This window comes from Sciurus vulgaris, assembly GCF_902686455.1.
Source record: "Sciurus vulgaris genome assembly, chromosome: 4".
NCBI lineage: Eukaryota > Metazoa > Chordata > Mammalia > Rodentia > Sciuridae > Sciurus > Sciurus vulgaris.
The window spans coordinates 32,184,875-32,202,658 of NC_136464.1; the positions used below are offsets into that span (position 1 = coordinate 32,184,875).

At 43.9% G+C, this 17,784-nt stretch overlaps 1 protein-coding gene across 2 annotated transcripts in view; it reads left to right on the forward strand.

Annotated features, from left to right (window-relative positions):
* PIK3AP1 (phosphoinositide-3-kinase adaptor protein 1) overlaps positions 1 to 17,784 on the forward strand; it is a 128,122-nt gene that overhangs the window by 88,190 nt on the left and 22,148 nt on the right. For both annotated transcript variants that reach the window (XM_079137999.1, XM_079138000.1), the window contains 4 exons: positions 4,359 to 4,556; positions 10,455 to 10,520; positions 12,817 to 13,022; positions 16,304 to 16,376. In XM_079137999.1, the coding sequence (XP_078994125.1) occupies positions 4,359 to 4,556; positions 10,455 to 10,520; positions 12,817 to 13,022; positions 16,304 to 16,376 (543 nt within the window). The remainder of the gene's footprint in view (positions 1 to 4,358; positions 4,557 to 10,454; positions 10,521 to 12,816; positions 13,023 to 16,303; positions 16,377 to 17,784) is intronic.

Below are 17,784 nucleotides of genomic sequence, written 5' to 3' on the forward strand. Positions count from 1 at the left end.
CGTGTAATCCTTATTCAGTCCTTGCAGCCCTGTAAGGTAAGCGATGCCATCTTCATTTTGCAGGGGAGGAGTCAGTGATGTGGAGAGGTGAAGTGCCCAGGGGGCTATAGGAAGTCAGCAGAGTGTAGAACCAGGACTCAAACCCTTCCAGCCTGGTTTAGTCCCTGCTTGGACCAGTAGGTGCACTGCCACCCTCTGGAAGGAAGTAAAAATCTGTCCCTCCCTTCTGACTGAGGGGACATCATATGGCCATATGGTAAGATAACTGGGTTAGGAGTTAGATGACAGCTTGGGTCATCCTGGTCTCATCATTTGATCCCGGGTTGAAGTGATAACTTTCCAGTGTCATTCACAAGCTGCTAGTCCCTGCCAAGCACTGGTGTCTAGAGATGAGAAAGACTCGGTCCCGCCCTACAGAGAACACAGTCGTGTTCTTCCAGGGGGCTCGCATTCCACATGAGAAGTACAGTGTAGTATTAAAAAAAAGGAACCACACACGGTGGGATGGTGGGGTTCTGGGGGGAGTGATGGGCTGCTTGAGGGGACCAGGAGGGTGTTACTTGGATGGATTCCCATCCTTGCTTTGCCACTTGGACTGGTTACAGTGACCTCTGTAAGACTCTGTGATGATGCATTAGGAAAAGTGTCACATACTACGTGGCACATAGTAGGTGATCAGAACATACGAACTGCCAGAGCGGAGCTTTCTAACATTTTTTTCCTTTAGCAGAGGTTTGCAAACTTGAATGTGCATCAGACCCACCTAGGTGTCTGATTCAGTAGATCAGGGTGGGACCTGAGATTCATCTTCCTGATAAGTTTCTGGGTGATGCTGCTGCTGCTGCTGCTGGTGGTCTAGGGACTCACTTTGAGAACCTCAAGTCTAGAGTAGTGCTTGCTTACTTTCCTTTCCTTTCCTTCCTTCCTTCCTTCCTTCCTTCCTTCCTTCCTTCCTTCCTTCCTTCCTTCCTTCCTTCCTTCCTTCCTTAACAGTGGAATCCTCTTTTGATTTCCCCTTTTCTCACTGGTTGCTGTTGTTTTTTAATATTATAAAATATGCAAATAATAAAAATTCAGGTGATACAAAAAGTTGAGCAATGAAAATGTCTCCCCCCACAGATTCTCCTAAAATACTCTTGAACATATTAATATGCACATAAATGTATCTCCTTTTCTTTTTATTTACAATATCATATGAGCACAAACATTAACTTTAAATTGCTAGTGTTCCATTATATGTAATATTACCTAATGTATTTAACCAGTTTCCTATTGAGATTATTTAGGTTGTCTTCAGCTTTTCGCTCTTATAAACCTTTGCACAATGAGTAGCTTTGTGTGTGCACTGTCTCCTCACATGTTAGAGTTTGGGTGTACTATTAATTACTAGAAACGAAATTGCTGGAGCCAGGAGTGGGGACATGCACCTGTAATCCCAGCAGCTTGGCTAGGGAGGCCAAGGTACGATTGCAGATCTGAGGCCAGCCTCTGCAACTTGGCAAGACCCTGTCACAATCTAAATTAAAAAATAAGTAAAATAAAAAGGACTGGGTATGTAACTCAGTGATAAAGTGGCCATGGGTTCAGTCTCCAGTGCTGGGGAGTCGGGAGGAGAGAGATTGGGTAGGGGAGCAATACAATTGCTGGGTCTAAGGAAGTGCATATTTATGATTTTGACAGATCACTCTCCTTTGTGATATTCTACCAAGCTTCTGCTCCCACCAAGGTTGTCCGGAATACTGTTTTCAAACAAAATCTTACAAGGAGGTTAGTGTACAAGGCAGATAAAACTGGAAATGTTCCCAAACTCTCTGCTTAGCCTCTCCTTTCTGTCTAATGCGATCTCTTGGATTCTGCAGAGTGGAAGGAATGCAGCTCTGAGCAATTAGTTTGGGGGAATAATAGATCTGGTGTCTATGAAAGGTGGGGAGGGAAGTGTGGAGATGAGGCTGGAACAGGTGACCTGGGGCCAGGCTTGTCCCCTCACTCCATCCATGTGACCAGTCACCAGTCAGCATCAGAAAGTTATGAAGAGTTCTGGGTAGGGAATGACTTTCTGTCTCCAATAAAATGCAGTGCCTGGCACTGAGCAGTACCTGGAACATAATGACAAATGTTTGTTGTTTAATTCATGAGTTAATTATGTTAAATGGCATGATCTGATCAAGATGAGAGTGGCTGAGAAACAGGCTCAGAATTCATTCTGGCAGGGACTCCAGTCGCACTGAATTGAGTTCCTTTGAGGTGATCTTAAACATTGAGTAGTAAATCTCCTGCAATTTTTCTTTTTTTGTGTGTCTCTAGCATTTGTTGGTCCCAGGGAGCCTGGCAGCTGGGGTGGTCTGGAGATTCTTCCTCAGACTTCTCTAGTTTGGCCAGCAAGAGCCACAGGAGTAGCTGGGGTGCTTATCTATAGCTGCTGATGGAATGAAGGAGGGGCGTGAAATAAAAGTGCTTCTTCCCAGGACTTGCAACAAATATTCCACCTGTAAACAGATGTTGCTAAGGAAGTAGGTGTTATTGGTGCCTGGGCTTATGACTTTCTTGACTTCTAAAGCCGTAAATCTTTCTTTGCTGTGGAAAAAAAGCCTCCTCTTACTCTGATAATGTAGCATCCTGAGATGTGCCTGAGGGTCCCCAGAATCTGCCCAGATCAGATCAGGAAGATGTTGGGAAGGAGAGCAGTCACAGTATGCAGGCTGTTTAGGAGGCTCAAACCTGATGCATTGATCTCTGCTTGTCCCAGAGAGCACATTTCACCCAGAATTTATTCATTCATTCAATTTAAGGCTGTTACTGAGCACTCTCTGTGTGAAAGGCCCTGCATTTGATTGGAAGACATTGCAAGGAGCCAGGGGCAGGAGCTGGTCCTCCTGCAGCTGACAGTCCAGGGAGGGAGAGAGGCAGGAACAGCTCAAGCGCTATGAATACACAGGGTTGTGCATCAAAGGGATGAGGCATGGTGAGGATAAACCACAGGGTGGACTCAGTGTAGACTGGGTGGTCAGTGAGACCTTCTAGAGAAGGTTGCAGTTTGGCTGAGACCTGGGGAAGTCACCAGGTTGGCCTGGCACAATGTGGAGTGAAGGTTCCAAGCAGAGAACCACAGGCCTGAGGCAGGAAAAGAATTTGGCAGGATTAACTGAAGTAAAGCCAGTATGTTCAGGGACAATGAGGGAGAGACAGGTGCCATGGGATTCACTGTGACCCCTGTTGGGTGGCTAGCAACTCTCCCAGGTCACCTCATTTTGTCAACATCGCATAACCCCTCCCCCACAGAGTTTCCTTATGCCCTTTCCTCATGTTCAAAGATGGGCAGATAGATAGAAATGTCTTGAGGGCAGTGCCCTGACAACTAGAGCCCTCTAATAAGTTGGAACTAGCCTGGGCAATCCTCTGGACCATGACACCAGAAAGCCAAGAGCAGTCTCCCACAGCTCAGAAAAAAATGCAATGAAAACAAAAAAAAAAAAATCCAATAAATCACAGAGTAGAAAATTACATAGAAAGAAGGCCCCTTCTCTATTCATTCCTGTGTCTCAAATGGGCATTTAATAAAGATTTGTTGACCGAAAGGTGCTAGGGAGAAGAAACTGAACACTACAGAGAAAACTTGAGGGCTGCGGGCCCCTGGTGGGCAGAGGGTGGGAGGCAAGCTTCCATTCTCAGTCTTTTTGGTCCGTGGGGAGCAGAGTTGGGAGTAGAGGTTGCAAAAGAAGCAGGAGATCATGGGGGGTTGAGAGGACAGCTGCCGTCAGCTTTCCTGGGTGCCAACCCGGCTCTAAGCGGTTTTGGGAAAGTTATTTAAATCCTCAAGGGCCCAGTTCATCTGCAAAATGAGATTGATAATAATAGCTGTGACACAGCATTATTATAAAATCAAAGGAGATAATGATGTGCTGATGATACACCGGGGTGGTGGTTGGTGTGGAGGAAGTCCTCAGGAGCCATTTCTTGGAGCCATTTTGAGGAGGACAAGGAGGATGCTGAAGGAGTTGGTGGTGAGGACTCCAGGACATCCTCCCACTTCTATTCAGACACTGGGGGTGGATCCACAGGTCCTTGGCCTGTGGGTGCGTGCTCTCTTTCCTCCAGTTCTCATGGGATGAATAACAGAATCCTAGCAGTTAATTTGTCGTGATAGAGCCTGGAGCTTACTTCTCTGGCTGTACTCTTGGGTGGCAAATGACATTGGGTTTCTCTCAGCTGCTTTGGTCTGAGGATATAATGTAGGGGAAGCCCTTTGCCCAAGGCCAGAACTATACTTATAAGGAATGGTCATTTTCTCTGCTCCCATGACTGGCTGTCACCCAATTTGTTTGACCATTGATCTCAGTCATCTTTCTCTGTGTTTCTAGGGAACAGCGTGGAAAAGGCTAATGTGAAGAGAGAGCAGCACCATCTTGGTGGGCAAGAAGATGTTTACCACACAGTGGATGATGATGAAGCCGTTTGTGTGGACCTGGCCAGCAGGCCCCCTGTCCCAGTGCCCAGGCCAGAGGCCAGTGCTCCTGGCACTCATCAGCTGCCGGACAATGAACCGTACATTTCTAAAGGCAAGTGTGGCAGGGAACAATGCCCAGAGAGGTCTTCAGAGCTTCTCAGCTGGAATTTTCTGGGTACCCTGGCTTTCTGAACCATTGCTCAGAAGCTGTCCTCTTCTGAATGGTCTCCAGCCAGTCCCCAGAGGCTGGGTCATAGCTTGAGACAAGTTCTGGAACTAGTAGGGGCAATGGTGGAACTCATTGCTGGCCTTCCTGAGTGCTGGTGTTCATGTGCAGTTGCAAAGACAGGCAAACAGGACATCAAGTTCTTATCTTCTGAAACCCTTCTGGGTATTATTAATAATTTTAATAGCTATCATTTGTTAAAATCTACCAAGGGTACTACCTGGAAGATGACATTTAATCTTTATAATGATTTTATAAATGATAAGAACCACTAACCCCATTTTATAGATGGGGAATTGGAGGTTTATAAAAGTCACTCAACTACCATGCAGTAGAGTCAGGATTTGAACCCTGGGATTCTGACTCCACAGCCTTGATTTCTGGCCCCTATGCTAGGCTGTCTACCAAGCTACATTAACAAAAATTGATGCAAATGATGTTCCAACTCTCCCTGGGTCACCAGTTAAATACTGACAGCATTGTCAGTTTTTCTTCTTTCAGAATTCGATTATATTAATATGGTTACAAGTACTATAAGAGTAGAAGAATCACCAAATCTGTGCTTCTGACCTCTATTCCCTTTTTAAATAGTTTAAGTATGCTGTGGGAGGTGTGAAAAAAAGAGATTGTAAATTGGGGAAGGTAATGCTCAACCAAAATACCCTGTAACTGGGTTAGGGTTGCCAGACAAAATTCAGGATGCCCAGTTCACTTTGAACTGAAGATAAACAGCCAAAGAATTTTTAGTGTTTGTCCCAATACTTTACCCTTCTTTGGTTTTGTTTTGTTCAATCTGGCAACCCTAAATTGGGTTACAATACAGTTTCAAGATGTTCTGTACTGGCAAATGCCAACAATACTCAGATTTCTTATTTCTTGGGTGCATCTCCATTGGTATGTCCAGCAGAGACTGTGGTGCCCTCCCCATGTCCCTTTAGCTCTTTACATTTTTGTCCTAACTGGCCAGATCCTACCTGTATACACTGGTTCTCTTAGCCTGATTTTCTCTGTCATCTGGAACTGCTTGTGACCTGCTGTGGGACAGTCTGGAGGCACTGGAGAATTAGCACACAGGGCCCCTGCCCTCAAGCAATGGAGAAGTCAGTGGATGAATATCCTTGCATACTTGCCCCTCTGGTAGGAGAACACTGAATTGCATGTTCTACATTGCTTTTCAGGGATCTCTGTATTGCCCAGGGTGGTAACTTGCTTGATAATCCACCATTTCATGCTTTATCCACTTCCTATCTTGCCTTTAGCACCTCCTGAATTGCACTTGAATTCTTGCCTTAGCGTCTGCTTCTGAAGGAGTTCACATGAAGAAGCACGTGGATATAGATTGGTACTTCCTAAATTGTAGAGGAAGTAGGAGCAGTGTTGATGGCGTAGCTCATTACAGGGAGGCTGTTGTGACAGGAGCACAGTTGATTCCCAAACAACTCTGATGGACTTGCTAGGAAACTGTGGAGAAGGAAAGGAAAGGAGAAAGGCTTGAGGTGACAAAAGTGGCAGTGACTTGGAGGCCACAACACCTGTGTTCATCCCTCAGCTCTTGCATTTTCCCACTGTACTGCATAGGACATTAGATAAGTCATTTCACCCCTTTTAGTTTTCATTTTTTCACCTATAAAATGGGTATCATAATAATATCTACATTAATACATATATCATAATAATACATGGTTATACTCTATCATAGCCTAATTGTGAGGGTCAATGAAATAATACATGGAAAATTACTTTTAAACTGTAAGATACTGGATAGACATCAGTTAGATTAACTAGTGTTCTTTCACTGCCTTGTCTAATGTCAGATTTTGCTTATCATTTTTCCTTTCTTTTTTTGGGGGGTGGGTACTAGGATTGAACCCAGGGGTGTGCTTTACCATTGAGCTACATCCCCATCCTTTTTTAAAATTAATTTTTATTTTGAGACAATTGTCTCACTAAGTTGCCAAGACTGGCCTCAAATTTGAAAGCTTCTACCTCAGACTCACAAGTCACTAGGATTGCAGGCATGTGCCACTGCACCCAGATCTAGACCAAACTATATATAGTTTGCAAAAGACTCATTTTACAGCAAAGACATCCTAAAAGTGGCTAAAAAGTGGCTAAAAGTGAAAGGATAGAAAATTATATTCCATACAAACAGAGCATGAAAACAAGCAGTAGTAGCCACTCTCATATCTAATAAAGAAGACTTTAAGCCAAAATTAATCAGAAAAGACACAGAAGGTCACTTCACACTAGTAAAGGAAACAATCCAATAAGAAGATATAAAGGTAGTAAATATTTATGCTTCAAAGGTCAGTGCACCTAATAACATAAAATAGACACTGCTCATCTTAAAGACTCAATAGACCTCAGTACAATTATACTGAATTATTTCAACATACCTCTCTCACCAATAAATAGGTCATCCAGAAATAAACTTAGTACAGACTCTGTGGACCAAAAAGTATTATAAATCAAGTGGACTTAACAGATATGTATAGAATATTTCATCCAATAACAGCCAGATTCATTTCTTCTCAATTGCTCATGAATCCTTCACCAAAATAGACCATAATTTAGGCCACAAAGCCACTCTTGGAAAATTTAAAAAAAAATTATATAATTCTTTGTGTCTTGTCAGATCATAATGGAATGAAATTAGAAATCAATACCAAGAAAAATTACAAAAACTATATAAACATTTGGAGATTGAATTAGCCACCTTTGAACTAAGAGTAGGTGAAAGAAGAAATCAGGAAAGAGATTCAAAATTCTTAGAATTAAAGAAAAGTAGTGGTGCAGTATACCAGAACCTTCTGACACCATGAAGGTAGTTCTAAGAGGAAAGTTTATAGCTATGAGTGCCTATGTAAGAAAATCAGAAAGATCTCAAATAAACAACCTAATGATGCTTCTCAAGGCCCCAGAGAAAATAAGAGCAAACCATTCCAAAATCAGAAGGATATAATTAAAATCAGAGTTAAATAAATGAAATAGAGAATAAAAATTACAGTCAATGAAACAGTTGGTTCTTTGAAAAGATAAATACAATTGATAACCCCTTAGCCAAACCAAAAGAAAAAAAGAGGAGACCCAAATTAATAAAATGAGAGATGAAAAAGGAGAAATCACTATAGACATCATAGAAATACAAAGGCTCATTTGGAAATATTTTGAAAACTTATACTCCAATAAATTGGAAAGCTTAAAAGAAATGAATATATCTCTAGACACATTTGACCTGCCAAAATTGAACCAAGGTTATACAGAAAACTGAAACAGACCAATAACAAGTGTTGAGAATGAGGCAGTAATAAAAAGCCTTCTAACAAAGAAAAGCCCAGAACCAGATGGATTTTCAGCTGAATTCTATTAGAGCTTTAAAGAACTAATGCCAATCCTCCTCAAATTATTCCATGAAATTGAAAAGGGTGGAATACTTCCAAATCTAATTCTATGAAGCCAGTATCACTCTGATATCAAAACCAGAAAAAGACACATTAAGGAAAGAAAACTATTCCTGATGAAACACAGATGCAGAAATCCTTAATAAAATATTAGCAGACCATATTCAGCAACATATTAAAAGATTGTATACCAAGAACAAGTTGGTTTCATTCCAGGGATGCAAGGATGGCTCAAATCTACAAATCGATAAATGTGCATTTATTGATAAATAGAAGTAAGAACAAAAATCACATAGGTATCTCAACAGAAGCAGAGAAAGCTTTTGACAAAATTCAGATTGGCTAGTAGCTCCAGGGCACTACTGTGTTATTGGCATCAATCTTGAAGTTTATATATGAATGATGATAACGAAAGCCAACCTTGAATGCTTACATGTGCTGGACACTGTTCTAAGCCCTCTCCTAGTAGTAACTCGCTCAATCCTTATGACAACCCAGTGAAGGTGCTCTTATCACCCTCATTCTACAGGTAAGAAGTGGAGACAGGAAGAGGTCAAGCCTCTTGTGTAAGATCACATGGCTCATAAGTGGCAGAGCCAGAATTTGAATCCAGGAAGTCTTATTCAGACCCCAGGGAACTGTAATACCTACCGAGGGAGTAGTTGTTGCTTCCAAATTTTCTCTGTTGTTCTTTATGAGTCTATTCCACATACTTTACCGGTTCCACTGCTTAGAGTTCTGTCTTGTGGCAGTTGTTGGTCTGTTAAGTGGTAAGTACCTCCTTTTATTCTCAAGCTTCAGGGTCTTCCATGGCTAACTTTAGGTGTTCAGGGATCTGGGCACATCTCTTTGTTCCCATGATTCTTTTCTTTTTTTCTTTTAACTCAGAACTATTTTTTATTAGAGTTTTATAGTAGTTGGGTTCATCCCGACGAACTCATACCTGCATGGAATTTGATTTCAGTTCATGATTCCCCCTATTCCCTTCCATCCTCCCCCCATTCTTTTTCCTCTACTCTACTAGACTTCCTTTCACTTGTCTGTTAATTTATATTTGATTGGTTCTTTCTACCTATGCATAAATGTGAGGTTCCCTGTTGTATATCGATACATGCACATAACATGACTTTCTAAGAATTTATTCTACATTGCTTCCTCTTACCCATTCCTCCACTCTGCCTTTTGATTTCCTTCTTCTATGTTATTGATCTTCCCTTTATCTTTTTTTTTTTTTTTTTTTTTTTTTTTGCCGTGCTGGGGATTGAACCACCCAGGGCCTTGTGCTTACAAGGCAAACACTCTACCAACTGAGCTATCTCCCTAGCCCTTCCCTTTATCTTAATATATGCTATTCTATCCTTCCTTCCCTTTCTTTAATTTTACTCTATCTTCTCTATATGAGAGAAAATATTTGAACTTTGAGTTTCTGAGTTTGGTTTACTTCACTTAGCTTGATAGTCTCTGTTTCCATCCACTTACCAGCAAATATCTTAATTTCATTCTTTTTTTTTTTTTTCTTTTGTGGCTGAGTTGCACTCCATTGTACATATATACCACAATTTTTAAGCCATTCATCTATTAATGGGCATCAGAGTCGATTTCAAAATTTAGCTATCATGAATTGTGCTGCTGTAAACATTGAGGTGTATATATTAGTATATGTTAGTAATATGCTGATTTTCATCTTCTGGGAAAATATCAAGGAGTAGAATAGCTGGTCATATGGTGGTTCCATTCCTAGTTTTTTAAAGCAATCTTCATACTGATTTTCAGAGTGGTTTTACTAGTTTGTAGTTCCACCAACAATGTACAAGTGTACCTTTTCTCCCACAATCTGCTAGCATTTATTGTTACCTGTATTCTTGAGCATTGCCATTCTGACTGGAATGAGATGAAATCTCAATTTAGTTTTGATTTGCATCCCATGATCCTTTTATTTAATGATCTTGCAAATGCTGATCCTGTCCTCCAGCTGGCTCTGTATATCTTAGTTTGAGATTTTGGCTATTTGGCTTGTCTTATTGGACCATCTCTACTGCTTCTCTTCAGTTTTCTCCATCTGGAGTCTTGGCTTATACAACTGGAATTGGTGGTCCTACATCTGCATTCCTTTTTTTTTTTTTTCCCCACAAGATTTTAATACATTATTTTTTGCAATAGAGTTAAATGTTATATTTTTGTGGCTCAATGGTAGAGCGCTTGCCTACCATGTGTGAAAAACTGGGTTTGATTCTAGGCACTGCATATAAATAAATAAAATAAAGGTCCATTGACAGCTAAAAATATATTTTAAAAAAGTTAAAGGAAAAAAAAGTTAAAAGAAAGAAAGGAAGGAAGAAAGAAAAAGTTCTGTCTTTTATTCAGAATATTCTTTTTCTCATAGTTTTTGCAGAAAAAAGTCAAGAACGGCCTGAAAATTTCTATGTCTCCTCAGAGAGCATCAGAAAAGGTAAGCCAGTTCTTGTCCTCACATACTTTGCTTTTTTTTTTTTTCAAGAGTATTTTATGGATATTCTGTATTTAAGTGATCTTTTAATTTTTTTAATTCAAATTAAATTTATTATTTTATTTTTAAAAATTATTTACTTTTTTGTTTTTTACAGACTGCATATTGATTCATTGTACACAAATGGGGCACATCATTTCGTTTCTATGGTTGTGCATGATGTCGATTCATACAATTAGTGTAATCATACATGTACATATGGTAATGAGGTCTGTCTCATTCCACCATTTTTCATACCCCCTCCTCATTTCCTTCTACATAATCTGAAGTTCCTCTGTTCTTCTCTCACTCCCCACCCTCCACACCCCCATTATATAACATCATCCACTTATCAGGGAAAACATTTGGCCTTTGGTTTTTTTGGATTGGCTTATTTCACTTAGCATGATATTCTCCAGTTCCATCCATTTATTTGCAAGTGCCATAATATTGTTCTTCTTTATGACCGAATAATATTCCATTGTGTATATATAACACAGTTTCTTTATCCATTCATCTGTTGAGGGCATCTAGGTTGGTTACTGAGTTCCAGTGGGAAGAGATGTTCATATCTCAGTGGTTTCCAAGTATAATCACAGTTCCTTGGCATTACAAAATGGACCCAACAGGTGGTCTGAAAATCCTGTACTGGAGGTACCAGAAGAGGGGAGGAAGCAGGTTCCCTAGGCTATTGTACAATTGACCATCCAGAGAATACTTGAAAGGGTCCACTTGGCACATAAAAGCACAATCTGAGCATTGAGATTGATGCCAACAGGATGCAAGTGGTAGCCTCACACACAGTCTTTCCTGTGATACATCTCTTTCAGGTTATCTGTTTACCCTGTCTGTTCTAGTTCAACTGTGTTTTGATTCAACTTTAATTTGAAAGACATTTTCTTGCTATTGAGTAATAACTGGGACTTCCCATTTTTCTAAAAACTTTTGATGGGAGTAGGAGGACCTAAGTGCTCTTTTTTTCCTCTTAATTAATTTGCACGTGCTACACAGAGGCATATACAGTGTTATTCCATTAAATATTCCTTTGAAAAGTAGCCATGACACCATTTGAGTATATGAAGAAACCCCTTGAAAACTTTGAGTAGAAGATTGGAACTGGTTGGTGTGTGCATTTTGTTTTCTCTCTCGCCCCATCTCCCAGTCCCATTCAAGACAGCCTTGAAAGGACAAAGCTGGGAGTGTGTGTACTCAGAGGAGTGAATGGTTAGACAGAGTAATAGATAAACTCCTTCAAATCTTTTTCAGTACCCACTGGTGAAACCATCTCTCTTTTTCCTTCTTGCTATGTCCCCAAATCACAATGCCCAAATGGGGTTCTGCTGAAAAAATTTGGAATCAAGTAGCCCTACTTGAATTGAGAAGTAAAATGTCAAGTTGTCCTTACATGTCCCAGTGTCCCCATTATCTCTGCAAGTAGCTTATTCCTCACAAAGACTGAGGCCATAGCCTGAAGAGTAGGGTGATTGAACTCATATTTCCTTAGAAACTCTAAAACAGAGAACAGTGCATTTGTAATATGGAAGACAGGTGGACACAGAACAACCCAAGGATGTAACCCAGCATGTCATTTATACCTGGAGGTATTGGACCTGGGTCAAGATCCCATTGACATTTCAGTCTCCTCTGGCATTTCATGGCTATCTGTCCACAGTCTTTGCTCAGAGACAAGGTGGGAATGAAGCTGGGAGATGCATCCTTGATAAACTTTTACTGTATATTCTCTTCTAGAGGTGCATTTAACTCTAAAGAACTGGTTCTCAAATGGGGGTAATTTTGCCCTTCCTACCCAGAGAATATTTGGCAATATCTGGGACCATATTTGGTTAACCCAACTGGGGAAAGGAGTGCTACTGGCACCCAGTGGGTAGAGGCTTGGGATGCTGCTGAACATCCTCCAAGGCACAGAACAGCTCTTCTACAGAGTCATTCAGCCCAAAATGTCAATGGTGTCAGAGTTGAGAAATATTGGTCCAAAGGCACCTTGATAATTAAGGCTTGGAAGATCAAGTGACTTCCATGCCTCCCTTAAATGTTGCAGCCTCCTCTGCTTTGGTGTGACAGACTTTGAAGTTATTAGCTGCTTCCCTCTCACCTGGTTCCCCTTGTTGGTCCCACATGTACTTGTTCCTTTGGGTCCTGTTCTCTTGAGTCTGTGAATAGTCCCCTTACCCCGCCCTCCTCCTTGGGTCTGCTCTCCCCAGCCGGGTACTGTCAAGCTGAGTTCTGCCATCCTTTCTAGAGCCACCCGTCAGGCCCTGGAGGGACAGGCCCCAGTCAAGCGTCTATGATCCTTTTGCCGGGATGAAAACACCAGGCCAGCGGCAGCTTATTACCCTGCAGGAGCAGGTGAAGCTGGGCATCGTCAACGTGGACGAGGCCGTGCTGCACTTCAAAGAGTGGCAGCTCAACCAGAAGAGGCGATCCGAGTCCTTTCGCTTCCAGCAGGTAACCAGTTACTCTGAGGGTTTCACGTCACTTAGCTGGACAGTGGAGGAGGTGGGGCCATGGCTGTCCTCTGTGTGTCCATAACTGAGCACCTATAGTTGTGCCTCTGAGTGTTTGCATGGGTGTCCTTGTGAGTCAGGGAGTGTGTGTCTGTGTCCCCTTGTCTGGAACCCCACAGCTCCCCCCGGGCTGAGAGCTGGATGGCTTTTCTGGGTGCCGTAGCTGGAGGTCAGGAACAAAGGCTCCTCTGTATACCCTAATTCTGTTACTGTGCTTCGCTCTGCACTTGGTTCTCAACTTATGCTTCTCAGGGTTTTTTCTCTTTCTTTTATTAATCTTCTCCTTCCTTCCTTCTTTCCTTCCTTCCTTCCTTCCTTCCTTCCAGACAGGGTCTCACTAAGTTGCCCAGATTGGTCTTGAACTCATAGTCCTCCTGCCTCACCTCCCGGTGGCTGGGATTACAGACCCTACTGCACCTGGCTCAGCATCTTTCTTCTTTGCAGAGTCTTTCCCTACTCCCGGAGCCAAATCTCTCACAGAATTCCTCTTTAGGACTCAAAGAGAACTTGGAAAGCTCCCAAGAAATATGATTAAATGAACAAAACAAGTTACGGATTCAAAACCACTCGAGTTAAAACAACTCATACACCAACAAACTGCATTTCTCCAGGCGGGCATGGGCAGCACAGCAGGGCCCTGGAAAGGCTGCGCACTCGCCCAGCTGTGGTCACCTGTGGGAGGGTTTGGGATTAGAGGACTAGGTGCCGCAGCAGACTCTTGCTTTAACTGTACGGTTTGAAGTTTTTCAAGGGAATATATCATTCCACACGTTTTAAATTATACTCTATGGATATAGACTAAAAAGGAAGATATGGGGCCTATGGGGCTAAGGGACATGTCAACTTCCCTACTAAGGGACTGAGTCAGGACTAGAACTACTGCCCTGTCTCTCTACCTTCCCTGGTGTGTATTTTTTTTTTTTTTTTTTTGTGGTGCAGGGGATTGAACCCAGGGCCTTGTGCTTGCAAGGGAAGCACTCTACCAACTGAGCTATATCCCCAGCCCCTCCCTGCTGTGTATTCTAACCCCTGTTCTCATAGCTAGTAGCTGAGACACCAGCTACTGGGGCAGGGGAGCACGTGGCAGCCACCCAGCCCTGAGAGGGAGCCAGGTCTTCCGGTGGAGGAGGCGGTGAGAAGCGGGAGTGAGTGAGAAGGCCTCAGTGGCGGAGCCCTGAGAAGAGTGTGGGGGCGCTGTGCTGGCGTTGAGTAGACCTGTGCTCTTCCTCTTCTCGGAGCATACGTGGAAGTAATCATCATGCCCATTTTACAGAAAACTGAGACTTGGAGAGTCAGTCCAGCTCTGGCTCCCTCCGTCACTACACCTTCCTCCTGTTGGTGCTTCTTAAAATGGGGCACCCTCCCTCCCACCCTCTGGGACTCTGAAGGGTGGAAGGCACCCTGCAGTGCTGAAGGCAGGAACCCAGGGCCCTCCTCACTCAGGACCCCAGGGCTGTTGCAGGTCTGCAGAGAAAAGGCTGGCCCTGGCCAAACAACTTTTCCCCGCCTTCCTTGCCAAGTCTGTGAGCACGTGGCACAGTAGATACGAGCCGCCAAGGCTCTGGAGCCAACAGCCTAGGTTTACACCGTTGTTCTACCACTTGAAGCTGGAGGACCTTGACCTTGCTGTGCCCTCAGTTCCCCACCCCTGAAGTGTGAAGGCAGAGATTAGATGTTGCAAGCCACGAAATCCCTCACGTGCCTGGTGCAGAGAAAACACATACTAAATGGGAGCTGTCTCTGTCCCTCGCCATCTAGGAGTTTCGTCCTTTCTCATGAACTTGCCCACAACACTGGGTAGAGCAGACACTGAGGTTCAGGTTCAACACGTCAGAGAACCCCAGCCCATGGGAACACACTGTCTTCTGTGCCCCTACAGCCTCCTGGTACATCCTGAGGAGGCTGTTCTGAGGCCCCATCTTCTTTTTCCTCTGCCTCTCTGTCTACTCCCTTATCTCCGTCACCTCCCTTTTCCACGAGAGGTTCCCTTCAGCTTCTCTGCACAGATGACTGTTGATTCTGCATCTCCAGTGCCACAGTTGCATCCACCAGCAGGTGCCCTAGACCTGCTGCATGTCCAACAACAAACCCTCCTTCCAGGCTGCTTCCCTTTCCCACTCCCTCTTTCTGTTTACTGCTCTGCCATTCCCCAGAGATCTCAGGCCAGATTCCAGGATTATGTGGCTCTTTTCCCAGGTCCCTCATGTCTGGTCAGCTGCAGGCCTGGCCCTGTGGCATTTTCCCCCTCATGTCTTTCCATTACCCCAACTGCATCCCACCGTCAGCTCTATCTCCTGCATCTGGTCTGTTACCTGGTCTCCAGGTAGGCTCCTTACCTCCAGCTCCTCCCCTCCATTTCCCCAGAACTTTAAAGTCATGACCCCTGCATAACTTTCAGTGTTTCTGGGCTTCTTCCTGAACAAGGCTTAGTCTGCTCAGTCTGCAGTTGTGAACCAACCAAACTTTCCAGTCTGCCCTCCTGGGATTCCCTAACAGGAACCTTCTTCTTCAGCCAGATTGTCTGGTCATATTCCCCAAGGTGCTGAATGCTCAGATGCTTAGCTTCCCTAGAATGCTTAGACACTGTTGTTGTTGTTGATTAACTTAAAATAGAAGCAAATCTTGAGCCTCAAGTATCTCTTCAATATTTATTGAATGGTTACAGTGGACCAGATGGCAGGATTATAAAAAGGTACAACACCTGGTCTCTTGCCCTTGGAGGGTACACAGTGTCCCTGAAGCGGCAAGGCACACACACACAGGCATGCATACACATGCACACACACACGCTTGCAAATCCACATAGCCCTGAGTGCTGGCAGGGACAACACCAAGGATCAGAGCAGTCTGGGGAAACTTCAGGGAGAGGGTGAGTCTTGACCTGAGCCCCCAGCAGACTTATGGAGAGGAATCCGCATCCCTCAAGGTCAGGGTGATGTGAGAGGACACAGTCTCAGAGGCAGGTAATGAAGAGTGTTTGTGAGTGGGTCAGAGACCAGCTTGGCTCTGGGGTGTCCACAGAGGAGGTCAGTGGGTGGATAAGGCTGAGAATGCCACTGGGAGTCAGAGAGGAGGGAGGACACTTCATTGTGGAAGAAATGTCTTCAGGTACAAATCTGAAAATGTTTTAGGCCTTGCCTACGGCTTAAAATCAGAAGGAAACTCTGCAGTGTTCGAAGGGTATAATTCTAAAGTATACTTACATTTTTTTTTTTTTTCCAGGAAAATCTTAAACGGCTAAGAGATAGCATCACCCGAAGACAGAGAGAGAAGCAAAAATCAGGAAAGCAAACAGGTATGTGGCTTCCTGGGCTGCTGCATCATGGAGTTGTCATCCTTTCTGTTGTGGCCTGAATGAGCAGACTGCTTGCCCAGCACCTGTCACTCTATTTACAGGTCTGGGCCCTCCATAGCCTGTGAGGGCCTTTCAGACAATGACTGTGTCTTGCTCATTCCCTGAACAATCTAGTACCCAGCACATAGGAAACACACGCCCACAGATGAATGAGCAGGTAGAACTCTGCCTCGCGCCACTCTCCTGCTCAAAGCGGATGGTAATCTTTTCTCCTGAGGCCTGTCACTCCACTCGTGGCAATTAGGAAGATGTATGTTCTTTGAACACAGAAAGAAGAAAGCCCTGTTCAATAAAGTGTTTCTGTGTTGAGCAGAGACTCATGTCAAGAGTCCACACTACAGGCTGCTTCGCGAGGACCTCCCGTAACAGGGCTCACCGTGCAACAGCAGGGCCCTCGTGTCAGCCATGTGCACTGCAGACTGGTCCTCTCTGCTCCCCTTGACTCCGGCTTCCCCAGGCCAGCCCTGTGGCACCACCGCCCTGAGCAGCACCTTGTGTATCCACACTGCATCTTCCCACCGAGAGCCTCTGGTCTGGGGGGGCCTCAGTGCTCTCCCCTGGCCTGCCTTCTAGCAAGAGGATCTGGCGAGAAAAGGCTTTGAGAAGCCCTCTGTCCTGAATGGAGCCCCTTTCTCTGAAGAACTAAGTTGAAATCTAGCCCTACTTCTGTGCAGCTTCCCAGTCTGCCTCCGGCTGCCACCAACAACCCACTTCTCATGAACCTGGTCAGGCTGATACTACCCTGGTCTCAAAACAGGACACTTTCCCACTGCAGGCCCATTGTTCCTTCCTCTTCCTTCACAACTGTGTCCATATAACTGGGCTGCAACACCCCACCTGGCAGCCTGACTCAGTGAAGTCTTCCTGGCCCACTGCAGGCCACTGTGTTCACCCTCATTCCCGCATCAATAGGACCTGCTGTCTCTTCCGTTCATCTGCAAGGTTCTGTCCCACGTTGCCTAACACAGTGTATCATAGAATAGCCTAGTGAATGTTAATGATTTTGATTGTCAGATGGAAGATGGCTTAAAGGTTATAACTGGGGCAGAATCAGAGAGCTTGGCTAAGACTTCTGCCTCTGTGTTCAGATTTTAAATTTATGCTACCACTGCAGATGTTATGTACTCTTTTGGTGGAGCTGAAGAGAAAGCAGAGATGGCAGAAAGTCTGGCTCAAGGTCTGGTCTGCATTCATCTGAGGGTCAGATAATAGGGCTCTAGGTGGTAAAAGGGCTGAGGTGCATTTTAAAACTAGAGTGCATGAGCCCAAAGATAGAAGCCTTGATTAAATGAAACATTGCAAGCTTTTAAATATAGGCAGCACCAAGAAACCTGTGATTTGGTGGTGC